We start from the raw sequence: 26852 nt of genomic DNA, 5'->3' as shown, positions 1-26852 counted from the left end.
TTGCACTTTCATCTCTGTGTCAACTTCACATGTGCCTGACACCTTGTCAATGTCACACGTTGCTCTCTGTCCTCCAGCCCTACATACATTGGAAGTTATTTGGAATAAATATCACAGTGCAAGCGCTTAGTTTAAGTTTTGTCTTAAAAAAAATAATAATAATCACTATTGTCACAGAACCTCCATACTCCCTCCCTTTTGCCTTGGCATCCTGTTCTGTGCTGTGCTTGGCTAACCACCCCCCCCCCACCCCCCACCCCCCCCACCCCCCTTGCCTTCGTCTTTTTGTCTCAGAGAATGTAGGCCGCTTAGTCACACCTGCCAAAAAGCTGGAGGAAACCATTCGCCTGGCGGAGTTAGTCATTGAGGTCCTTCAACAGAACCAAGAGCACCACGCTGAGGTGGGTGATCAGCCATTTTTCCTCCAAGCACACATGCTGTAATCTCCCACCGCTTATCTCCCTGAGTGGGGGTCTGAGGTGTAGCAGCAGTCAGCGATAAATAAACCTGCTTCCATCTACAGTATGTATTGCTAAAAACAAAAAAATAAATACAATAAAAATAAACTAAAAGAGTGCAGACTGACTCCAGCAGAAGCTAAGCCAGGGGTGTCCAAAGTCTGTCCCGTGGGCCAGTTGCGTACCGCTGCACGTTTTTATTGGCCTCCCGCATATTCTGAAACTCGGAGATAACCTGACCCGCATCAAGAGGTTATGAGAAAAATTTTAAATGTTGAAAGATAGGAGACTTTTTTTTCTTAAATTAAAAAGTAAAACTAACAAAAGTTGAATGTCAAAAGACATTACAATTTTTATTTGTAACTTTTTTTTACATTTTTATTTACTTGATACATTTCAATGTAGCAAGATCAAAATGTTTTTCAATTAAAACATGATATTGCGCTTTTTTCCAAAATAAAAAAATACTGAATATCACATTAAAACGTTTTACTTTGTGACCGATAGCTCAAGACTAATTTTGTCTTAAAATGTTTAGCTAGATAGATAGATAGATAGAAGGAAAGAAAGAAAGCGAGAAAATAAAAAAATACAAGAGCAGCATCTGGGGGAACCCAGAGGACATTTTGACTATAATCCAAGCAGAAAGAAAAAGAGACGGATTTAAGGTGTTGGTCCATGGCACATAATAAAAGTAATAAATATTGTCCAATTATGATGCAGCAAGTAACCATACAACAAGTGCAAAAGGAAAATATTACTGTGTACGCAATAAATGCTTAGCATACAGTACATTGACCGACAGCATATGAAATTGTTTTTTAGCATGTTTCATAAACACAATGTGAACTGGCACCCCTCTTCTTTGCATTTCTTTTATTTTACAGGGGTCATAAAAAGGTTTTTGACCTTTGTTTATTTTATGACTAGCTCTTAGTATTCACAAAAAGAAGGTTGCTTCACTGCCGACAGCTGCAATAAGAAAAAGCTTGATGATCCAGTGTGATCCATAACAATATGCAAATCTAGCAGATTTATTGTATCTCTCTGAATATGCTTGACAGGCGGCAGTCACAAGTTCTGCAGATCAATCGGTACAGTATTTTGATTTTTTTACCCCCCCTCTTCTTCTGTCCCTGTCACGCACAAACCCAACCCACCAACCCTCTCCCACCGCCCCTTTTGTATGGCATGCGTGCCAATATGGCAAGAAGCACCTTCTCTGTAGCTGAGGCTGTAGCGACGGGTGGGCTCGATAATTTAGGCGAATAAGAGGAGCTTGCACAAACATGACTGTGATCATAACGCATGTTCATTGTTCGGGCCATGAAGAGGTTTCTTTGCCCTCCCAACAGCATGCTGAACCAGTATGAACGAGTATGCTCCATGTAAACCTCCGACTTTGATCCACCGTAAATGTGTTCCTACTCCATCCGACAATTAATGTTCACTCTTGTCCAAGCATTAATCCCCTCTAAGCTCGTCTTTCTCCATCACCCCCTCTGCTGTCAAGTTCACCACACACACAAAGCCTCAAAAGTCCAATCTTTTTCTATCTTGCTCTGTCCTCACTGTGATTGATGCCTGACCATGCAGGGAAAAGAGGTATGTAATAACACTGAATGAGTCATGTGCATGTCCCCTCTGGACTGATTGCATTGACTAAGCTCACTGTAGAACGACTGGTACTGTTATAGACCTTGCGGGCCAATACTCACTCCTGAACCATAAAATAAAGGTTGGGTGGGGGTCAACTGCCCTACCACCTTTTAGTGTTTCCCACTTTTGGAAACTTCAGTCCCTCTCTACTTATTTCTCCTTGAATGTGGTGGAGAAGAGCTCTGTTTGCCACCTGTTTCTCCTGCTCGCGTTTGCTTTGGTCCTCGGCGGTGGGTAAGTGGACAGGTAAGTAGGACTGCCAAATGCAGCGGGTGAGCCACTTTGGAACGCGACAGAGCATTACAGCATCTTTTGGACAGATTTCGAGGCATATGAGAAGCCCGAATGGAAGGTCCGACCTCGCTAATCGGAGACGGCGTACGCTGAAGTGAAGGAGCCGAGGATGTCGACGTGCATGTAATTAGCGGCATTCACACGGAGTGGGGCTGCGGGGTTTTGTTTGTGGCTGATGTGAATGGCAGCACAGCTTATCCCTTCCTAGCTTGGCAGCAAAGCATGCAGGGAAGTGGCACATCTGCATGGGAATAACCTCCAAAGCTGCAAGACACTGTCACCAGTGGAGGAACGCACCAACATGCATCCCGCTTATCAAAATCCAACCAAAACACACACAATTAATAAGCATGTTGTTTTACGAGCATGGAGCATCTCACTAGCACTATTTCCTACTGAGAGGTGTTCCTATTGTTTTGCCCCATCACGATGAACTAAATAACACCTCTTAGTATGATGCGGTACTGCAGGGCATTTCTACACCACTGTAAACTACATTCACAATAGTATAGTGTTTCCCAGCATCTTTTCTATTCACAAATTCACCTATGCATCGATTTTTTTGTTTGTTTTATATTGTTTTTTGGAACATATTCTCTATTATTTGTTGAAAAACTCACCTGTTATTGCGTAAAGCCCTGTCTAATGTAAATGTATTGCGTTGGTGCCATCTTGTGGCGTCTTGGTGCCAATGAACTACTGTATGTTGATATGAGGGGAGTCAGGCCATAGCCACGTCGGGGGAAAAAAAGTAGTATAGCAAAAAGTGACTGCTTTGCTGCCATCATGAGGCCTCTTTGCGGTAGGGCTCGATCCCAATCAATGCAAAACTGTCAGCCACTCACATTAGCAGACTCTGCCCTACACAGCAGCCTCTATATTCATCCTGTGGTATTTTTAGGGCTCATTTCAACATGCAAATGTGTCAATAAACAGGCACCAATCGACATCCAAGATGTGTTCATTTGACAATAAGAAATTCAAAGAATATTCTCTTAACGTGTCGAACAGGATCCGGGAGGTTTGCTTCTTCACGAGCAGTGTGCCTGATTCCCTCGCTCCTTTGCCCTCCCTCCTCGTGTCCCGTTTCACCTGCTTCCCTTTTGCTGTGGCTCTCTCTCTGCAGGCTTTCGCATGGTGGACTGACCTCATGGTGGAGCATGCCGAAAACTTCCTTGCCCTCTACGCCATCGACATGGACGCCGCTCTGGAGATCCAGTCGCCCGAGAGCTGGGACAGTTTCCCGCTCTTCCAGCTTCTCAACGATTTCCTCCGGACAGACTGTAAGACTTTTGGATTGTATAATTTGCATTTTTTTGGTCTTTTGGACTAAAAATGAAGGAAGGTCTTTTGGATTCTCATCTGAGCAGCCCTCATCAGTTCGTGCTCGAAGACTAGATAGGATAACTCTGTCTGAGGGGCCTGTGTAGGACCCAACTATTTAACCTCTGAAGGCAGAGGCATAACATATTTGGAAGGGATGAAAGGACAGCATTGTATGTGGGCGATGCGTGGTGTCGTCGACCTTTGACTCCCGACCAGGATGCTGTGGCACCCTAGTGTGCCATCAGAGATTATCAGGATTTTCAAAACAATTAAATTATTAAATGGCAGCAGGTACAATAAACCTGTGTATCCACCTGTTGCCATTTTTACAGCACGTTGACTACTTAACGACTGTCTTTTGTAAAACCAATCTCAGTTGGGGGGTGCCTCTCCAGTACCTTAGCGGATAAATACGTGGGTTTCCTCACCATCCCCTCAGACTAGAGCTGTTCTCTCTAGACTTTGAGCATGAACTCAAGAAGACGGCTAAGACAACCTGAACAGTCCAGCTGTGATCCATTTAATGCCCTGAGAATACAATGACCTTCATGAATGAGAATAGCCATAGGCATCTTTTGGAAATGTATACTCAATTTTCCTACTGAATATCTTCCTCCCTTCTTTATGTAGATCATCTGTGCAATGGAAAATTCCACAAGCACCTTCAGGATCTGTACGCTCCCCTGGTGGTTAGATATGTGGATCTGATGGAGTCCTCCATCGCACAGTCAATTCACAAGGGCTTTGAGCGGGAGTCGTGGGAACCTGTAAAGTAAGAAGCCTCTGTCTTTGTAGCTCATCTGTAGCATGATTTTTTTTTTTTAATCGGGGACAGATTGCAATCTGGGAGAGCATCTGTAAAGTTTACCCAGGATTCCTTCGAAGTTCACGAACAAGCCATGCGTGGGTTGAATAATCTTGCTTTTTTTTTTTTTTATCTTAAAGAGGAAAAACTTATTTACGGTACTGTGAAAAGTTTGTCACCTCTGACTAATGTATGTCTTAGCCATTTCTCCGCAGCACATTGGAGCCAGGCTGATGCCTGATATTTCTTTGTTTGTTTTGTTTTGTGTAGACTGACCTTCATAATTTGTGCTTTTGACATGTTGCCAGAAACTAAAGGCCTCCAGTCCGTCGCTCTTGTTTACCATTTGTTGTGGCTTTCACAGTTTCAATTCTGTGTTTTGATTATACTATATAAGTCTTAAAGTTTAGGAAAAAGTGACTGTTGTTTTTAATAGTAGGTCATTTGCTTCTTTTTATATGTGAGTCCAGCTGTAAGTCTTTTCATACAGCACGCATTTGTTTTCATGTGTTGTTTTCAAATCTTTACGTTGATTAATGAGTGTCACATGGCTTTCTACTGCTCCCACACCACTGTTACGTTCTTTTTGTTCTTGTTGTTTCTTTTTGTCTGTCTCTTCTGCAGGAGTTTAACAAGTAATCTACCCAATGTGAATCTACCAAATGTCAACCTCCAAATTCCCAAAGTACCCAATCTGCCAGTTCCAGTAGCGGGACTGTCAGTTAACCTTCCACAAATGCCTAGCTTTTCAACTCCGTCCTGGATGGCTGCTATATATGACTCTGAGTGTGTATTCAATTAGTTCACTCTGGCTTTACTGAGCAAAACAGAGAACCCCTTGGTATGAAGATGCTCGCATTGATTAATGTATTGAAAAAATTCTGATTTTGTTTTTAAACAGCAGAAAGGACCAACTGGAATTCAATTTCAATTTGCTCCTGGGCGTAAAATGATTTGAATATACTGTTAATATGAATATGAATATTTATTAAGCACATCAACGTAATCAAAAACATACATAATACATCCATCCATCCATTTTCTTTACCGCTTATCCTCACTAGGGTCGCGGGTTGCTGAAGCCTATCCCAACTATCTTCAGGCGGGAGGCGGGGCACACCCTGAACCGGTCGCCAGCCAATCGCAGGGCACATAGAAACAAACAACCATTCGCCCTCACATTCACACCTACGGGCAATTTAGAGTCGTCAATTAACCTACCATGCATGTTTTTGGGATGTGGGAGGAAACCGGAGTACCCGGAGAAAACCCACCCAGGCACGGGGAGAACATGCAAACTCCACACAGGCGGGGCCGGGATTTGAAACCCGGTCCCCAGAACTGTGAGGCAGTTATGCTAACCAGTCAACCACCGTGCCGGCTACATAATACATCCATCCATCCATCCATTTTCAACACCGCTTATCCTGGTTAGGGTCACAGGGCGCTGGAGCATATCCCAGCTGACTTTGGGCGAAAGGCGGACTACACCCTGAACTGGTCGCCAGTCAGTCGCAGGACACATATAGACACGGACAACCATTCACACTCACATTCACACCGTCACTGAGTGGGAACTGAACCCACGCTGCCTGCACCAAAGTCAGGCGAGTGTACCACTAGACCATCAGTGACTACATAATACATATAGATCCAAAACACTTGTACATGGCGATGTACATGCCTGATCAGTAATGTTAGCTCCCATGACTAGTGCTACCACAACCTGAGCAATGTCCTGGCTGGTCCAACACTATGTAATCTGGATTCACCATAGCAACAGAATAAATGCGATTCCCCTTCCTAAAAATTTTGAAAGTGTTGATTTTAGGTCCGTTCACTACATATTGCTGCTTTAAGCATGTCATATGATTTTAATGTTTACTGTGTGACTCGTGTCAAAACAGTTCATGTTCATACCAAGGATGCTCTGAGAATAGATGAGGTCATTTGTCTCAACATGCATGCCGTTGAGCTTGAGATGTGATGATGCAGGTCCCTAACCGCCCCCACAAAGAAGTCATGTATATACTGTATATTTCTGCATGCAGTATATACAGGCTGTATGTTAACCTGAGGCTCTCTCATGATTTATGATGCAGAAAACAAAACAAAAAAAGTCTCCCATTTGAAATCACTCACAAGACCAGACATCTCCACGTGGAGTTCACAGACATTTGCTTTAGTGGTTTTACCACCTTGACCGCCTCACCGTGAGTCTGATTGGGTGCTGAGATGGCGGCCCGGATGGAGCGGGCGGGGCAAGGGTGGAGGGCGGCAGCTGGCTGTTTTATCACCATCCATCCTGGCAGCACTTGCCCAACAGATTCCACTGGGGCTGGCCCAAGAAGGTCTGCATGGTGTGTCTGGTAGTTCTTCCGGGGGCATCCAACATCTTGGGGACATGGACGTTGACAGAGGATGTGACCATTTGGGGGAATCAGGCCACAAAACACCATCTGAGATCTCCTCTCTCACACCGCCATTCCCCTCGTGACTCAATGCTGTTGCTGCAGTAATTTGAACCCGCATGTGACCACCTCACACCCCGATCAATAATCATACCAAAGAGCATGATTATTGATTGATTTGTTCCTGTAAAGTTCCCGCTCCTCCCCACCCGTACACTGACTTTCCAGTCATGCACCAATTTGAACGGATCAGTCAGTGTATGTCCAAATAGTCGACATCTCAGGTGGCGAGGTGCAGCATCCCTCCACACTTCCCTCCCTTTTTCCCTGACCTTTCACCCCTCCCACTCCTCTCTGGCATGATCTTTGACATGTGCACTTTTGTGTCAATGGCAGCAACGGCTCCGGGACATCCGAAGACCTGTTCTGGAAGCTGGACGCCCTCCAGACCTTCATCCGGGACCTCCACTGGCCCGAGGAGGAGTTCGCCAAACACCTCGAGAGTCGCATCAAGCTCATGTCAAGCAACATGATCGAGAACTGCGTCAAACGGTATGTGGCGTCGCTCGGACACCGAGAGTAGATGGATAGATACACTGGATAGATGGATACAGTATATAGTTGTTGTATTATACTATATTAACAGTGATATATAGAATGATACAATAATGAATTATAATCAGGTGTGCTCAACATTGAATTGAGAGGAAAAAACATGGATAATGATATAAACAATGTGTAGTAGGGCTGGGACCCGCACCCTAAAACCCCAATTGCTATTCGTATTGACAGTAACGAATGGCGAGCCAAACACAATCAAATCGTTACTCTTTGTACCATTCCAGAATAGACATGTCTTTGTCCAACAAGTGAAAAATCCAATTTGAATATTTGAAAACTATCTCTAGCCCCCTGGTTACATCCTGGTCATGCTTTTTTGGGGGGTTGCAGATTTTGTCACAGCACCAGAAAGATGGAACGCTGATGCATTTTGGCAACTGCTTCTCCCTCCGGAAAACCTTTCGAGAGAGAAAAGATGTTGCCAAAATGCTTATTTCTAGTATAAATGGCTTAATTTAACTAGGATCCCTTGTTAGGATCCCTGAGAACATTAGCTGCCACTTAGCTGCTAGCAATTATATCCCACGATATGTTGAATGAATCTTGCACAACTTTCTCTCATTCATTCTGCCGCGGTCGCAGTCATGAACATCCGTTCAGCTCCTCGGCCACGGCCATCGAACGCCTCGTTCCGCGGAGATTATGATCTCGAGAGAGACTTCTACGGGCATTCTTGCTCTATGATCAGCTGCAGGACTGCAGTAGCTATTGCACATATACGCATGCGCAATAAGTCAAAATAGTGGCGGCCGTAAAACAAAGGAAGTAAATACGGCTCTTTCGTTGTACTATGTTATTCTTTGATTCAAATTCCAACATTCTGATTCTGTGTTTTTCTTTTTTTTTTTTTTTTGGCACACTCGCGCGTGAATTCGAATCAACACTGATTCATTCATGGCCCCATTACGGAGTGTCCTCAATGTTCCGCTTGACTTCCGAACAGCACCAGGATGGCGTTCGAGTCCAAACTGGCCAAGAGCAGCAAGTCAACAGATTTCCGCATTTCTCCGACATTATGCACCATGTTCAATGTAATGGTGGATGCTAAGGACCAGTCGGCCAAACTGTGCGCAATGGAGATGGGCCAGGAGGTAAACAAGGAAAAAAACAAAGTAAATGAATATTTTCTACTTAAGCGGGGTACACGTAGACCGATTTTTAACATGTGGGAAACTGTTAAGGAGGAAAAAAAAGTGTGTTCTTACTGCTCTTTATAAAGTGTGGTAGACTCGAGATGATCAACAGAGCACACCAGCCCACACACATAACGACATCTCCGCCAACAATCGCGAGTCTCTTATACCAAAGCAGATGTCTCTCATGGTACCAAGACTGACCTGTGAGAAGCAGCTTGGTGCCACAAGGAAAATACAAAAAAAAGAGAAAACAGAAGGAGCAAAGTTAACTGTTATTTGCTAAGTCCTTCGCCCTTGCAAACTCTTCTTGTCATTCTTACCGTAGTGAATGACTTGCGTTAATGACGTTATACAGTTGCTCCTTTGTTTGTGTATGGCAACAGCGTCTGCTTCAGCTCGCTTCCTAATCGGCTTTCACATCACAATCATTGAGTCCGCGCCGTTGTCGACCTTGGTGTTGACCCCACACGACGATTCGAAATCGTAATTATTGAACAAGTTTAACATTTACGATTGTAGGCCCCGACTGTTTTCGCAGCAGTTCAGGGAGGAAAATTCACTTTTAACACACCCCACACCACAGGATAATCACTCAGGGCTATCTTTTAGTGACTTTTGACAATTGGGAACTTGCTGACTTCAGATCAGAAGAGCGGAAAACTGCTCAAATGATCAATTATTGGTATGTGTGTACCCCACTTTATTTACAATATTCGACGATACAAACTCTGATAACGTTGATAACTTGATTATTTCTCACTTTACAGAAACAGTTTGCCTCGCAAATAGATGAACTGATTGAGGAAAGCGTGCGGGACATGATTCAGCTCCTGGTTGCAAAGGTGTGAGGTCACATGTTCCATCGAATCGATGACATGAATCGCATTGATTGAATCTTGTATTTATCCTCTTTTGCGTAGTTTGTTGCCATTCTGGAAGGAGTGTTGGCAAAGATATCCAGATACGATGAAGGCACGCTGTTCTCCTCTTTCCTCTCCTTCACGGTAAGATGCAGCTTTATTTGTTTTACTAAAAATAATAATTTGTATCTATAACGAGTAATTGCTTAGATTTGACTTACACTATAATATTATATTACATCGAGATTGTTTAAATGTTTTCTTACACTATGATATACAGTGGAACAGTTCCTGGGCACTGGTTGACTTCTGATTTGTTCATATTGCACCCCCAAAAAAATTATGTAAAGTGAAGAAATCTGTTTCAGTGTCCATCTGCTATTATAAAATCGTATGTGTAACTGTACTGGTGATTTCTGATTTTTGAATATTGTTAAAGTCATACAGGTGTAAAAATAAGTCAATTAGTGTTATATGACCATTTAGAAACTATGAAACTCTTAAAGGGGGCTTATTGTAGTAAAACTATCTGATTTATGGATTGTATACAAATATTTGGGTCTCTCCAGTGCCTGCCCACCCTTTAAGTGTGAAACTACACAACAAAGTGTTTCACGCTAATGCTGCAAAACAGTTAAATAAATCACACCAAGTTTCTCCAGCTACACGAGTGAAGATGTGTTTTTTTTGTTTTTTTTCTTCGCAAACAAAACAGACTACCGAGTTGCGGCTGGAGCCGAGTTGCAAACCCTTGACCTCGGAACTGTTTACCCACTTGGTCACTGTGCTGTCCAATTAAAAACAAAATTTTACATAATATGTCCTCTTTTAAATGAAATATCAACCTACTAAAAATGGCAACTTTGATTTGTTTGGTTTTCTTTCAGGTGAAAGCTGCCTCCAAGTATGTGGACGTACCTGTAAGTGACACCCTCAATTTACACTCTGCACAAAATCTTTGAATGAACTTTTTTGTGGACTCGCTTTCACGCTTCATGACAGTATGTCAGCCAGCTGTGCGTTTGTTTTGCAGAAACCCGGCATGGACGTGGCCGACGGCTACGTGACCTTTGTCCGCCACTCTCAGGACATGCTGCGTGATAAGGTCAATGAGGAGGTGTATATAGAAAGGTTATTTGATGTAAGTAAGATGCCGTCTCCTCCGCTCAAGCAGGGAGGGGGCCCTACAGAATGTGGCAAAACAACAGGGCAGAGGGGATAAGTCCTATTTGTTTTCTCTGAGAGCAGGAAAAGTGTTTCTTTCTGTCCTCTTCTCTCTTTCTCTGTCCAGCTCAGCTGCTGCCCTCTGCATTCCGGTCTGCATTACAACAGTGCTTTTGGGCCTTTGTCTATTTAAAAAAAAAAAAAAAAACTTTTATTTACAAAGAGTCCATAAAAGCATCCTCCAAAAAAAAAAAAAAAAAGAAGGATTATATGAAGCAGTGCTCTCTGGAAAGAACATAGTGATCACGTGCATGCTTAGTGAACAACACAAAAGCGCTCCTCAGGAAGACACATGAGGCGCCTTTAGTGGAAATGCAAAATTGGAAAGGCAGTGGGCTCACAGGCAGGTTGTCATGTGTTGGAGGGGGAAGAGAGCACTGTCTTACCCAAACATAATCCTGACGGGATACATTGACAGCAATGTGTCCTCCATGTGTGGTTTCAACAACACATAATGCCGTGTTGTGTGTGCTTTCACGTCATTCCGAACCTCCGTATGTGTCGAGACGCACGTCTCCGTCGCTGCGTGGCGGCTTTTGTGAGGAAGTGAGTCGGGTTGACACGCAGAAGTTTTGTGCAGCAGCCGCGTGCTGGATGAATCTATTTTTGTTTGTGTTTGATTTATCTATGTTTGTTTTTCCTTTTTTTTTTTTTTTTTTTCTTTTGGCGTGGCTCTGCTTTTGTGTGTGAGGAGGCCCTTGCTGGTCTCCTCCCTTGTCTGTGTCCTCACTTCCTCCCGGTGTCCTCTGTGTGGCCCCCAAAAGAGTCACGTTCAACTTTCTCTGATGAATTGTTCTCAAGTCGAAAGCCGTGTTTTTAAAGTGACTTAAGGATGTCGGTGTTTTTTTTCTTTCCTTTTCTTTTTGCTTTTCATCTGAATGCATTTCCATCCATCAACTTTTGCATGCATGTCAAAGCTATCCTTCGATGTTGCTGGCTCTACTCGATCTCTCTTATTTCAACCCTTTTGGTCTCTTCTTATTAACACCATTCCTGCTGCCTCCTTTAGTGGAAAAAAACCTGCAGTGGCTTTATTTACTGGATTGAAATCTATTTTCTTCACGCTGTTTTTGCAGCAGTTCCAACTGTGCGTGCAATTGTGGGCCCTGCTACTTTACAAGTTACTTTGTTTTATGTCTACAAATTTGTATCCACTACAGGTTCAAAATACATTTTCCATCCACATCACAGCTATTTGAAAAAAACGAATAAACACTTTCACATGCTGCTCAGTGCATGTCAGAGCAACAGGGGGCGCTGTAACCACTGGGTGTATTTTAGCCAATCAGAAGCCTGAAGAAAGGCATTGGTGTAAAAAGTCCCAATAACAACAATGTTGAATGTAGGAAAATGGGAATCAAAGTTGTTGGACGATAGTGAAAATAAGAATAGAAACTATATAAAAATAATAAGAATAAAATTGTCAACATTATGTAATATGCAATCATATGTATGCAATAAATAACAAAATTGCAGGTGGTTATGAAAAAAATACATTATATTTGCGATTTGAATAGTATATATTTTGTAAAAATGTTTTTCACATGGTCATTTTTAAAATCATATGATAATATGTGCCCTGCAATTGACTAGCAACCAGTTGGCACATTTATAGCAGCTTTATCTCCGTAGCAATTTCCATGCTGTATTCACTACCGCCTTCTCTTTAAACACCATCATAAAAAGAAAAAATAACAATCAGCTTTACAGATGCCACTTGTGCTCTGCGCAGCATGTGTTGCGTAACAACTACCGTGATATGTGGCGGTGTCACAGTACCTAGTTTTTTATTCAAGGTGTGTGGGAATGAAGAGTCTGTTTGATGGCCTGAGTTTATTTGTATAAGTTAATTGATGGCCACTGAAGAATTATGGTCAATATTTCGATATATCTGATGTTTATGTGGATGTGGCCAAAGTGAGCAACCGAAATGCAGCTGCATGCTGTTTATATCAGGATTTCCCAAGCTTATGGAGAGCAAAGGCACATATTTTACATTAAAACAATCTCACGGCACACAACCACCCAAAAATGTGACAAAAAGTATAAATAGTGCAATAATGATGATATTGTCTTGTCTCAGTCTGAAATCGTGGCACAAAGCTATTACTTTGTGGCACAAAGCTATTATTCTATTATATGAATGGCAACAGATTAGTTAATTGTACTTTCTGCCATCTAGTGGCAGAGCATTAAAATTTTCTGCCTGTCACTATATGTCGCTGGCATAGATAGATAGGTGAACAAACATACATTATTAGTAGTAAATACATTCTAGTGAAATTGGATACATTCCCGCAGCATACCCAGTGATCTCTAAAGGCAACATGATTGAAAAAAAAAAAAAAAAAGTCTTCAGATGTGTAGTTTTAAGTGTCAAGTGTCCGGCTATTTGTTGTTGGGAAGATTCCACTCTAAGTGCTTGCCGGCGGAACTGCTGTAAAAATGGCGTGCATAAAATGTATCAGGGTCCAGTCAATACAGCCACTGGAGAGCCAAGAAGTGAAAAAAGTGGCACTTATCTCTAGTGTTGCGTTGTTTTCTCACATTATGTTGGTTGGCATGTTGTTTTTGGAGTCAAATAATCTTTCTGTGTACATCTTCTAGCATGACCCTCTTCCTCAGACTTGTGGCTCATTTTGCACACATACTTGTAGAGCAGTCTCTTCCTCAGCACGCACACACCTGCCAGGTCTGCATGCACTGCACGTTCGACTCGGCTGTGAAGTGGACGATCATCTGTATAAACCCGGAACCCGCTCCCTTACGCTCCCCTTCCTTGAGTCCAAAAACCCTCCAGCCGTTCACCTTAGCTCGAGCCAAATTCACGTGAAAGCCGACGAGCAGACACGATGAAACTTTTGATTTGGACCCAATGAAAGCTTTTAAAGTTCTTTTCTTGGTGTTGGAGGTCTGATTTCTACTTGATGTTACTGCTGCTCTCTTGTAACCTTGAATGCACACAAACTGGGACAAAGCAAAGAGAAGGTACACGGCAATAGCACTGCTTCAACCCCGCCTGCTCACCATTTACTCACTCTCATTCCTACTTTTCTTTTGCCAGTAAAAGCTCACCTAACAGTTGTTTTCCCTCCAAACTCCAAGGCCGCTTTTCTACTACAATTGCTGGGCGGTGCAGCGTTTATGTGGCGCTATCAGCACATTTCCCTTATTGTTTCTCACCCCCGCCTGGCAGCTTAATTTGCAGTTTTTTTGTGCACATGTCCAACTTCAGCATCTGGGAACTGAAACCACTTTGCACGATTAATTCTTAAATATCTCCCTAAACCAGGAATGCCAAGCAAGCATCCTTTATTTTAATTCATCTAAAGGCCCTATTTACTTTATTATGACTCAGACTGCGTGTTACTTAACCTGCCGACCACTGGGCGACGAAGTTAAGGGTTAAATACCCAGGGGGTGTGTCTAAGGCACAGAAAGAAACCGGAGAAGACCATGCCCATCCACTGGAACCCTGGTCTACGATCTAGCCATAAAAATGGTGTAAAAATCATATATTCATATAAAATACTGCCAACTTTGTACTCTTACTCCTAGATCAAGCACATAGAATGATTGTTTAAAGTTTAGTCTTGGCAGATCAATTGCTTATTGTTCAATCACATTTCATGTTGTTTGGCTTCAAATCAAGACCAACAGCTCTCAAAATCTCAGAGCTGGACCTGTAAAGTTGGCACACTGACACAGACATTAAGGCATACATTCGGAATATTTCTGCAGAGTTCGTGAAATATCAAAACAGACATTTTATCTTCAGTTAACGAAACCATTCAGTCCACATTGCAGTAACTCTCAAACGCCAGCGGGTGTCACCCGTGTCCCAGCAATTGTTCCCAGTGGGCGTTTGGCGGCGCCTTGCGTGTATGTTTTAATATTAAGCAAACAGTTCGTTGCTATATTTGCGTTCCGTTTTCGATCTGGTCTTATTGGAGAGAGGATCCCACAACCTTTTGGTCGCTATCTTCAAAAGAAGGAAAGGAGTCTTTGAAGATGAGAATCCAGATTTGAAGCTGCCATACAGTAGTCACTACACACATAACAGTGAATCAACCCAAAAAAATATTTAAAAATAAATAAAATGTACCTAAAAGAAATGTAGGTAACGGCCGAGATTTTAACGCCTCAGACATAGTTGAAATATCAAATATGCAGAAAAAATAATTGAGTGAACCCAATTTAGGCCTTTCCATGGCTTGCTGAGTATCTGAATGATGCAACTCCCTGAGGACCATGTGACTTGAGGAATATTCCACAATTTTCAGTGCAGTCACCGTGTTTGGATAACAGGACTGAGTGAAAACCCTGGGACATGACTAAGGTGTAAATTTCAACTTTTTTTTTTTTTAAGAAAATATGCTAAAATATTAATTGGATAAGGGTTAAGACAAATATGTAAAAATGTAACATTTCAAAAAATACTTGATGTTTCATGGGGACACAAATGGCCCTGATTGGGTGGTATGTGCTGTAAACACTCTATTGGTATTGGCAGTAGCCGGCTAGATTACGCTTTATACCTGGAAACGTTTTTTTCCACTTATGTGATACGACATTTTTTATTGGTCGGTCACTCATGAAAAGTAGTTGCACAATCTTGCACACTGCGCTACGGTTCAGTGGCGTTCGCTCACGTCGCTCGGTGTGCGGCAGGCCGTAGTCGCTGAAACGCGACAAGGAAAAGGATTATCCGTGCTGTTGAGTTAGCTGCTTATCAATAGCGACGGCATTAAGATTGTCAGTTCACTTCTAAAAATGCTTCCTGCCTGCATTTCTAGAACGACTCGTTGAGATGTGCTCCACACAAAATGTGCTCATACATAAAAACATTATGTGAATTTTAGTGTTTATGGGCCATAAAAACACTACATGAAGTCGTTGCTGCATAATAAAAGAAAAGGAAAGTGCTCCTTGTTGCAGCTGTTGGAGCTATATAGTCCCCACTAAACAATCATACAGTAAATTATAATAAAATAATAATCCTCTTCTGTTCGTGGAATGACACACTAACAGACGCTGAGATGCAAGCTAAATTGTTAAATGTACTTCAAATCAATTTTCTTGTGATGTTGAAAATCCAATTTAAAGTGAAGATATTAGCTGTAAGGAGCTGATGTCACTATACTATAAGTGCATTATGCTTTTAAATACACTACAAGCTCCTCAAGTGACAATTGTAATTCCTCGTTCGATACTTTTTGAGGATTATGATGTCACAATTTATCGATTTTTCTCAACAAGATCCAACCTAAGATAATAGCTCAGCCAGTGAAATAAAATGAATGGAGCAGCATCTCCACATTTATTTTGTTGTTGTTGCATTTTCGCTTTATGTGAAAATACAATATTACAACTTTACTTTCAAGATTACTACTTTTTTCCCCTCCATAAAATCTCATAACAACGTCCGCGCCCGGCACCGTTAACCTGCAGAGCGCCGGTGGAAATTCAGCTACTGTGGGTCGAAGACGTAGGAGAGGTGGAAAGCGGGTTCTTCTGCAGAAAGAGAAGAGGAAAGCACAGAGCCTAGAGTTGAATGTGGGGACTTTGAATGTGGGGACTTTGAATGTTGGGACTATGACAGGAAAATCTCTGGAGTTGGTTGACGTAATGATTAGGAGAAAGGTTGATATATTGTGTGTCCAGGAGACCAGGTGGAAAGGCAGTAAGGCTAGAAGTTTAGGGGACGGTTTAAATTATTTTACCATGGTGTAGATGGGAAGAGAAATGGAGTCGGGGTTATTTTAAAAGAAGAGTGGGCTAATGTCTTGGAGGTGAAAAGAGTATCAGATCTTAGTGATGAGGCTGAAACTTGAAATTGAGGGTGTTATGTATAATGTGATTAGCGGCTATGCCCCACAGGTAGGATGTGACCTTGAGGTGAAAGAGAAATTCTGGAAGGAGCTAGACGAAGTAGTTCTGAGCATCCCAGACAGAGAGAGAGTCGTGATTGGTGCAGATTGTAATGGACATGTTGGTGAAGGAAATAGGGGTGATGAAGAAGTGATGGGTAAGTACAGCATCCAGGAAAGGAACTTGGAGGGACAGATGGTGGTAGACTTTGCAAAAAAGGATGCAAATGGCTGTAGTGAACACTTTTTTCCTGAAGAGGCAGGAACATAAGGGGACCTACAAGAGCGGCGGTAGAAGCACGCAGGTGGATTACATCTTGTGCAGACGATATAATCTGAAGGAGGTTACCGACTGTAAGGTAGTGGTAGGGGAGAGTGTAGCTAGACAGCATGGGATGGTGGTGTGTAAGATGACTCTGGTGGTGGGGAGGAAGATTAGGAAGATAAAGGCGGAGCTGAGAACCATGTGGTGGAAGCTGAGACAGGACGAGTGTTGAGCAGCTTTTCTGGAAGAGGTGAGACAGGCTCTCGGTAGACAGGAAGAGGTTCCAGAAGACTGGACCACTGCAGCCAAGGTGATCAGAGAAACAGGCAGGAGAGTACTTGGTGTATCTTCTGGCAGGAAAGGAGAGAAGGAGACTTGGTGGTGGAACCTCACAGTAGAAGTGGGACACTGAGAGGAGCGAGGAGAGGTGACTGAAATACATTGAGATGCGACTTATGTATGCCAGGTTGGACACTGAAGAAGGAGAAAATGATCTCTACAGGTTGACGAGACAGAGGGAGGAACAGCTAGAAAGATGGAGGCATGCACTGAAAAGCAGAGGAATGAAGATTAGCCGAAGTAAGACAGAATATATGTGCATGAATGAGAGGGGTGGTGGGCGGAGAGTGAGGCTACAGGGAGAAGAGATAGCAAGGGTGGAGGACTTTAAATACTTGGGGCCAACTGTCCAACTGTCATCAGAGAGACAGCCAAGTTTCGATGTTTTGGAGACAAAGTTAGAGAGAGCAGACTACGATGGTTTGGACACGTCCAGATGAGAAATAGTGAGTATATTGGTAGAAGGATGATGAGGATGGAGTTGCCAGGCAAGAGAGCTAGAGGAAGACCAAAGACAAGGTTGATGGATGTTGTGAGGGAAGACATGATGGCAGTTGGTGTTCGAGAGGAGAGTGCAGGAGATAGGCTTACATGGAAATGGATGACGCGCTGTGGCGACCCCTAACGGGACAAGCCGAAAGGAAAAGAAGAAGAAGATGTTACTGTAGTTCATAGTAAATGTAAAATATTGTAGGTAAATTAAAGGTCCCATATTTTGCTATTTAGAACTCCATAGAGTGACCCTCCAACATGGATTTAGTATAAAAGTGTCAATTTCATTTTTAAAAAAATCCCCTTGGTTTTGCCATACGAGTGTCCAGAAAAGGCCCCTCTGACAGCTACCTCTGTTTGACCCAAGTTTGTATCTGCTTTGTCCATATTTGGCTAAGACCGCCGCCTTTCATCTGATTGGTTGCCATCGTGTAGAAGACCCACTTTTGGGAGCACACGTGTTTGTTATGTTGACAGCGCTGGCTCGGAAGCAGAAAGGGAAGGCGGAGATCTTCGCTAGTGACGTAGATAAGCTCGAGACATTCGAACTACTTGATTTCACGTCTGGAACTCAGGAATTTGTGGATGATTTGAATTCATACAGTGGGTACGGAAAGTATTCAGACCCCCTTAAATTTTTCACTCTTTTTTAATGCAGCCATTTGCTTAAGTCATTTAAGTACATGTTTTCTACATTAATGTACACACAGCAACCCATATTGACAGAAACAAACGGAATTGTTGAAATATTTGCAGATTTATCAAAAAAGAAAAACTGAAATATCACACATGGCTGCAGTATAACAAAGAGTGAAAAGTCTAAGCGGGTCTGAAAACTTTCCGTACCCACTGTATTTCACATGTTTACTGATGCGGCATAGAGACAATATTACATCCCAAATACTAGAAAAAGTTGGTTTGGTAAAATATGGCACCTTTAACAGTTAAATGAGTCTTTTAACAATAACAGTCCATAACCGTAATTAACAGCATAAAGCAGCATTTTCATGAATAGCTCTAAATTTACGGTAGACTACTACAGTATCTTACTGTATTTTGTAATATTGTAAAATACTCTCAATATCGCAACTTTGTTTTCACCGAACATTGGGACTTTATCCTCTCATTATAGATAATAATAGATACCTTTTCACGTATAAATATGATTTCATTCTGGTAATCTGCTTCTCAGTGTGGTTAACAGCACAAAGTGGCAGCTGATTTGTTTTTAATGGGGTCTTGTGCACGTGTGCAATGTGTGTGTTCTTGCTGGAGAGTGTTGTGTTTATGTGTTTCAGCAATGGTACACTGCCACCATGAACCTGCTGGGCACCTGGCTCACCGAGCGCATGGACCAGCAGCTGCACGTCTACCAACTCAAGATCCTCATCAGGATCACCAAGGTGAAGGAGGGGGAGGGCCCCCGGGCTCAATATACACAACTCACAAAAACTTTGAAATAAAATGCACTATAACCTCGACAGGTGAACTCAATTTGACCTTAAAACTTTTAAATGCTCGTCGCACTCTTTCAGTAAATGTTTCATGACTTTCTGAACAACTTGCTGTTCTCCAGCAAGTGGCTGAACAGCAAAACCAATACATTCCCTGCTTCAATTAGAATTGGTATTTACACAGTCCTCTTCATCATGCTGTTCACATTTTGACATCATGAGACAAAGACATAACACCAACGTGTGGACCGGGGCTTCGGGCGGGCGCAGACACTTTAGAGCGCCCCGTTGTCAGCCATGAGGGCTTGCGTGTCATAGAAAGAAAGATGGGGGGGAAAAAAAAAAAAGTCCAAAGGACGCCAGCATGTGGACGGGCTTCGCGCTGGTTTAGCTGCTTTAGAGCACCTCGTTGTCGCGGCATGGAAAAGCCCTGCGACGACCAGCGGAGGCTTTAAGCAGATATATTTTTGCAGCTCAAACATGAAGGGAGGTTTAGGCATGAGAAAGATGCGAGACTTAAGTCGTATCCATTTTTCCAGATTGTAGTTGGGGCGTGGTTTCAGCACGTTCAGCGGACATCAGAATCATCTTTATTTGCCAAGCGTGGCCAAAAAACACACAAGGAATTTGTCTCCGGTAGTTGCAGCCGCTCTAGTACGACAACAGACAGTCAATTGACAGAGAACATTTTTGAGACATAAAGACATTGAGAAAAACAGTCACTGAGCAATAAAGGGTTGGTCGTTATCTGGTAATGGCAGTAAAAATTTTTTTTTTTTTTTTTTTTTGACATTTGTGCCAAAAGATGCAGAGTCCTCTAGCACTTAGAGCAGTTCGAATGACTAATCTCGCAATCTCGGACATGCCCAAACTGAGCGAAATGCTTGAGTTTTCACAATTTGTAAGCCTCATTTTGTGGATTTGGTAATTTTTCTGAATAATTCAAACTTGGCATGTTTGTGAGCAACATTTCTTACAAAAAGCCGAATGGCAAAATTCACAACAGGTGCTTGATCGATGAAGCAAGTAAATATTTGGAAATGTGCTTTCAAAGGTTTTCGAGACGGTCATATTAAGTTCGCTTGTAAAGGTTGTAAAGTGCATTTTAGATTCATCCTGAAATTTCACCCAAAAGCTGATTAACCCTAACTTTTTGTGAGTCGTCTATGTGTTTGTTGCGTACTGACCTATACTCCCCTTTCACCTTGCAGAAAAAGTACCGTGACTTCCGCCTGCAGGGCGTCCTGGACTCGACCCTGAACAGCAAAATGTACGACACGGTGCGCAATAGGCTGACTTTGGAGGAGGCCACGGCCTCGGTGAGGGAAGGAGGCATGCAGGGCATCTCCATGAAGGACAGCGACGAAGAGGACGAGGAGGACGACTAGAGCCCGCGTGCCCCACCCCTCCCCGCCCTCTTAATCACACTTTTGACTTTAGCCTGGTTAACCGATGCATGTACCAACTCAGATAGCCACTCTAGGACCTCCTTGTCAGCTCGAAATGCCTATGAAGGAACTATAAACTAATAATAATAATAATGAAAAAAAAAAATACTGAGGAAACAAGATAAAAGTAAAAAAAAAATAATAATAACCATTGATTGGCAGTTTAGCTGTGTCATAATAAAGATAGCACCGACTCATTCATTTCTAAATTCATTTCTGTGTTACTAAGCAATATGGAGAAGCATTTGTTTGAGTGAGAATAAATAGTGTGTGTCCCCCGTCCAATGCAAACTACGTACATATATGGCGCTTCTTTGTCGTACTCTCCATTCATTCATGGTACGTTGTCGTGACGATGAGCGTTTGCGTGTGAAAACTTTTCTTTGTCCGTTTTCAAGTGAACGCCAACTGCTTCGGGAGTGACAAGAACCCTCTGTGTTTTGTTGACGGCTCATCTTAGACACGCTTTGACCTTCAGCCTCAGCACGAGGGGATTCTAGAGATGCAATACTCTCCATTTTCGCTCCATTTTGATAACATGGGAGATTCTATTTTTATTTCCACATTCAAATAGAAAAAAAAGATGTCTTGAAAACAGGTTCTATTTTAATTGAGTTGCACTTTACAGACAAAAGAGCAAAAATGATTTTTTTTATGAACGACAAAAAAAAAAAGTTGGTCTGTCTTTGTTCTGTAACTGTGGAATGAGATGTGTGGCATCTGTTTGGGTCTCACTGTTGTTCTGTATATATGATATAAATATATATATAAATATAAAATGCTGTACATTGCATTCTGAGCCATCGCTGCATGCCTATGGGTTCGTACCTTTCCCGAACACTTTTTTTTCTCTCTCTCTCCAGTTTTCTGTGTCAATTAGCTGGTCGAATCATTCTTGCTTTTTCTTTTTTTGCCTTCTGAACGCCAACAGTTGTAATATGCAAGAGCTGTGGCCTCCAAATAAAAATTATTGTACATGTGTCACTTACGCCTGCTTATTTGATACACTGATTATGGAAACATGGATATATGATAGCTGATGGAAGGATGCTACATTAATGAATGATGGGTGAATAGACTGATGGATAATAAGTTTCATAAATTTCAGAAGTGTGTGTGTTCAGTGGCCAAGGAACAACAGTGGATATAGTCTACACACCCCTTTTTCAAATGACAGATTTTTCTGACACTGTATGAAAAATCAGACAAAGGTGAATTATTTCAAAACATTTTTTCCATCATTAATGTGGCCAATAACCTTGTTTTCAAATCAACCGAAAAAAAAAAAACAATTAAAGGGAAAGTACAAATCAATAGAAAAAATGCAGTTGCATAAGTGCACACTCATAAGTGGGGAACAAAAATGTGTTCAAAATTACATTAATAAAGCTCAGATGTTCTAATAGGCTTTTCCTGATATTTTAAACCAAGCTTTTGAGCTAACACTGAATGCTATTTCAAACTGTTCTTCATTTAAAATAATAACAACAACCAGCACCATCTCTGTGTCATTGACTTCCGAGTCACTGAAACAGGAAAATTAAAAAGAGAGAATGAGTGATTTGTAAGTGGAGTAACTGTTGTTTTATCAAAATGTACTAAACAATTTTCCAAGTTTTACCCAATAATTCCACTCAGCAACATTTTTATTTTTTTTAAGAGAAAAATCTGGAAAATTAATACGTATAAACTAAAAGCACATCTCTGGCAAATTAGTGATAACACATTGTTAATAGTGCTCTCTTTTGGTGAAGAAAAAGCCCGAAAGCAGCTAAAGCATGGACCATTTAATGTTTCATATATTTAAGAAGGCTGAGTCACAATAGACAAGGTGAATCAACAATAGTGATCAACAGAACAAAGAAAGTGCCAAAGTGAAAAGTCAGTATCCATCAACAAAAATAAACGAACAAACTATCCATTTGATGACATTCAATGTGAAAATAAAAAAAAAAAAAGAAAGAAAAAAAAGGTGAAAGAGGTGATGGATAAAAGAGTGCTCAACGTCTTCATCAGTCTAAAACAGTGTTAAAGGAGTGAAAAAGAAGAGGAGGTCCTTTAAGAAAGAAGAATATAGCCACTTTTGAGCTTATCTGTTGACCAAAGTGGCAAACAAACGTTTTATTTCCACTGGAGACAAAACACAATTCACAGGGAAGTAGTTAAAAAAAACAAAGCAAAAAAACAATCTCTTAAACGGCCAATTTCAGCGCTGACCTCAAACCAGTAAAAAGTACAACAGCTTCACAATCCTCATGCATTTCTTAACAACCTTTATTTTGTATATTCATCTGCATATAGTTGAGGAAATGTATCTGCACGCTGACAATTGAAACTTCTTTTTTTTTTTTTTTAAACTTTTTTGATAGTTTTTGGCTGATCAGCGTCCCTTTGTTGAAATGTTTCACAATAATAACATTTGGCAAAGCTGTGCGAACATGATCCAAACCCACAGCACTAAAACAGCCAGTCCACAAATAGGCAAAGAGTGATTGGCTATTAAGGATATAATATATAGAGATATATATTACAAAACAGTATAACAATATAAATCCCTGTAAAAAGCAATAAATGTTCACATTGGATGTCGTGACGAGCAAAAGAAGCCATTTTGTTTTGTTTACATGAGATATTGAAGTGTTGAGCCCCACGAGGAGTCATGTGACTACCAGCCTCAGAGTTTGGTGACAAACAGGATGCAAAAAGGATTTTGGGATGCCAAACGGAAGCGGGTCACCTCGGCCCGGCCACATTCCCGGTCTTCATGCGGTGCGCGTGATGTCCTCGGGTGGAGTTAGGCAGTAACACTGACAGTTGAGTGCAAAGTGGACAAGAGCTGCTTGTTTTTTTTTGTTCTTCCTTCCTTTCTTCGTCACGTTAACGGGGTGCAAACGTTCAGTAGGATTTGAAGACAAGAAATGCTTGGGAAGGGGGGGGGGGGGGGAGAGATAAAAAAAAAAAAAAAAAGGCAAAAACATAAATATTCAAAAATGTTTGTCTGTATAAAAAAGTAATAGTAAGGTTTTGTTTTTTTTCTTCATTATTTAATCAATAGTCTGGCAAAAAAGGCCTCGCAGGGGGGAGAAGAAGAAGTTATTTTCCAAATGAAGCGCCTTGACGGCGCCGGTCCTCAAACCAGCGACTCCATGCTCTCGGCAGGGTCGCACTGGTCCGCCATCACCGCCACCCCGTTAGTGTCCATGTGCAAGGGGCCGCACTCTCCGCTAGCCGCCAGGCTCAGCATGGCTTTGTAAAGGTACTGGTACTGGTCCTGCGAAATGCAGAAAAACGCATGTAAAACACGACTTGAAGCTCACGTACAAGAACTGCAACAAAAACATTCTGACAGCGGATACAAATGGTTTGCATTTAATATTTTTGTTTGGGCAATAAAAAAAATGACTGAAAAAAAAATATGAAAACGAAATATGAATATGTCTACCAAATGGTTGAGCTGTCACTTGGTGTTAAATATATTGTAGAAGTTATCATTTATTTGCTTAGCTTGCATTAGTATTATGGATGATTCCGAGAAAGGAGGATGTCTCGCCTTCAAGAAGGTGACTCAGCAGGAATCATCAGAGAGAAGGACGTGGCCGGGACGTGGCAGGTTTTGGTCCCATGTTTTCACCTTGAAACCCTACCCTTAGTGTGTTGTGTCTTGTAGCTTAGTACGTTCTGTCTTGTAAACTTAGAAACCTCCCTATTTCAAATAAATACAGGAGCGACGGGAGAGATTGTTCAGATTACAGCCTCTCAACACGCTCTAAACAATCTCCCATACGCCCTCCTCATGAGAAAAAGAAACCAGCGTCTTCATTCCTTTTGTGTCTATTTTTTATAATGTTGGGTAAAATAAATCCAACACTTGGTGATATAAAAAATAAAAAAAAACAACCAAAAGGTTCCAAGTTTAGGAACATTGTAGTCACTATATTTTTGTATTTTCATTTTTTTAAAGCTGTTTTTTTAATGCATGAAAATTTGAAAATAGTACCATAGTGACCATTTCCATCTACATTTAATCTGATACAGTGTCATAGTATAGTATAGGTTAGAACAGTACAGTTGAGTTTAATTATAGGTTAGTGCTGTACAGTCTAATACATTATGGGGCAAACTAGGACAGTACACTCTAGCAAAATCTAGATTATTATAGTACAGTAAAGTATACTATATATAATTATTGTTATATAGTATAGTTTATTATAGTACAGAGCACTACAGTCTAGTATAGTGTAATACAGTCTCTCATATAGTACAGCACAGGCTAGAACAGTACAATAAAGTACAGTCCTGTATTGTATTGGTTATTACAGTACAGTCTAGTACAAAATAATATATAGTGCAGTACAGTCTAGAATAGAATTCAGTAATATAGAGCAGTGCAGTCCAGTAGAGTCTACACTAGTTTTCCATAGTACAGTGTAGTATTATATAGTCTAGTAATGGAGTGGTATGCAATAGTTGTTGTAGAGGTGGCTGATGGATAAACAGGACATTGAAAGACTGTACAGATAAATATTTGATTGCCCTCTGGTGGACAAAGCGTGTACTTGATATTAATGAGCGGCTATAAACTAGATCATTAAAACGAAACATCCACGTCAATGTTAGTACAATACTTGTCGGGTGCAAGCAACATCATGTAGTGTAAATGTTATGTAAATTCATGTCCAGCTTCAGATTGTGTGTTTATGAGCCAGTTAGTCTGCCACCTCAGTACAGCTTCTATAAAAAAGAGCTTTGAGTGTTTTAATCTATAAGAGAAGAAATATAATTCAGTGTTTTATTGTTTACTTATTGTAATTAAGGGGGATTCAAGTGTATTTGTCTGAAATGTTGGTCAAATTCCAAAATGTACACTTGAGGGGGGTTCAACCTCAGAGGTTCTACTTTATTCGTATCTAAAAATAAAATGCAGACTTACAGTACATTTATTCATGGTGCGGTGCATATGGAAAAAAACGAGAGCAATCTGCTATATGTGGAACGTCACGTGACCAAACCTGGAAAATGGAATAGCTGACTTTCTTTATGGCTGGTGACATCACGTAAAAGTTAAATTACATGAGTATCATTTATTATATGCGAACGAAGCCTCAACACTGAATATTAAAATCTTTGGTGGCCCTGTGGTGACATCTTAAAAAATAATAATAAAAAAGACATTGTAGACGTTTAAAGTTAATTTGATATGGTCTCTTTCGCCATTCACCTGAACGGGAAGGAAGTGCTTAGACCCGTTTTGCTGAATGTGGAAGTAGGTTGCGCTTATACCTAATTGACGCCACCCGAAAAATGTTGACAGTTGCCATTGTTAATAGTTAACACCATACAGTAGATTTACTTGATTTCAAACGCATTTTACATTACCCTTGAAATAAATGGCCTACATCCATCCATCCGTTTTCCAAGCCGCTTCTCCTCACAAGGGTCGCGGGCGTGCTGGAGCCTATCCCATCTATCTTCGGGCAGGTGGCGGGGTACACCCTGAACTGGTTGCCAGCCAATCGCAGGGCACACGTAAACAAACAACCATTCGCACTCACATTCACACGTAGGGGCAATTTAGAGATTTCAATTAAACTACCATGGATGTTTTTGGGATGTGGGAGGAAACCGGACTGCCCGGAGAAAACCCACGCAGGCACAGGGAGAACATGCAAACTCCACACAGGTGGGGCCGTGGGGCCGTTGAACCCCGGTCCTCAGAACTGTGAGGAAGACGCTCTAACCAGTCACCCACCGTGCCTAAATGGCCTACAGATGATTTGATTTTGGGAAAAGTAAATATTTACTTTATTTTAAAAAAGTGCGGCGAAAACTCCTAACTTCCACTTACAACACAGGCTAAACCTAGCTGCTCGACTCTCAGTCGCGATGGACCACTCCCTTATACTTTGTGACCAATTCCTATTAAGACAGTTTTAGCACTATCTTGACGCATCTGAAGGCATTATAGAATGAACACAGATACCATGAATTGGTGAATTTTCACCCAATAACAGAGGGTAGGTTAAAACATTTTTAAATAAATAAAAAATTCACAATTGGCGAACCGTTACTAGGCAGGTGATTACTGTATCTCGGAACAACCTTTGTGAGCCCATGACACTGCAACCTGATCAGTTTCACGCAACTGTGAGTTCAACTGATTAAGATCATTAAAAGTACGATTAGGATTTCA

The 26852-nt window shown here is 41.5% G+C and overlaps 2 protein-coding genes across 5 annotated transcripts in view; one reads left to right on the top strand and one right to left on the bottom strand.

Annotated features, from left to right (window-relative positions):
- cadpsb (Ca2+-dependent activator protein for secretion b) overlaps positions 1-21646 on the top strand; it is an 83915-nt gene extending 62269 nt beyond the window's left edge. For all 4 annotated transcript variants that reach the window (XM_061686895.1, XM_061686893.1, XM_061686894.1 and 1 more), the window contains 13 exons: positions 295-401; positions 1523-1552; positions 3538-3694; positions 4368-4509; positions 5167-5328; positions 7350-7505; positions 8518-8686; positions 9478-9552; positions 9631-9714; positions 10458-10490; positions 10604-10711; positions 19059-19163; positions 20426-21646. In XM_061686895.1, coding sequence (XP_061542879.1) covers positions 295-401; positions 1523-1552; positions 3538-3694; positions 4368-4509; positions 5167-5328; positions 7350-7505; positions 8518-8686; positions 9478-9552; positions 9631-9714; positions 10458-10490; positions 10604-10711; positions 19059-19163; positions 20426-20602 — 1505 coding nt within the window. In that variant the 3' untranslated portion in view covers positions 20603-21646. The remainder of the gene's footprint in view (positions 1-294; positions 402-1522; positions 1553-3537; positions 3695-4367; positions 4510-5166; positions 5329-7349; positions 7506-8517; positions 8687-9477; positions 9553-9630; positions 9715-10457; positions 10491-10603; positions 10712-19058; positions 19164-20425) is intronic.
- A 1984-nt stretch (positions 21647-23630) lies between these two features.
- The window catches only part of ca16b (carbonic anhydrase XVI b), a 109835-nt gene continuing 106613 nt past the window's right edge, over positions 23631-26852 (bottom strand). The window contains exon 29 of the mRNA XM_061687535.1: positions 23631-23933. Within this exon, the coding sequence (XP_061543519.1) occupies positions 23793-23933 (141 nt within the window). The 3' untranslated portion in view covers positions 23631-23792. The remainder of the gene's footprint in view (positions 23934-26852) is intronic.

Source organism: Phycodurus eques, chromosome 10, assembly GCF_024500275.1.
Source record: "Phycodurus eques isolate BA_2022a chromosome 10, UOR_Pequ_1.1, whole genome shotgun sequence".
Lineage (NCBI taxonomy): Eukaryota > Metazoa > Chordata > Actinopteri > Syngnathiformes > Syngnathidae > Phycodurus > Phycodurus eques.
This window is presented reverse-complemented; position numbering and strand designations above follow the sequence as displayed.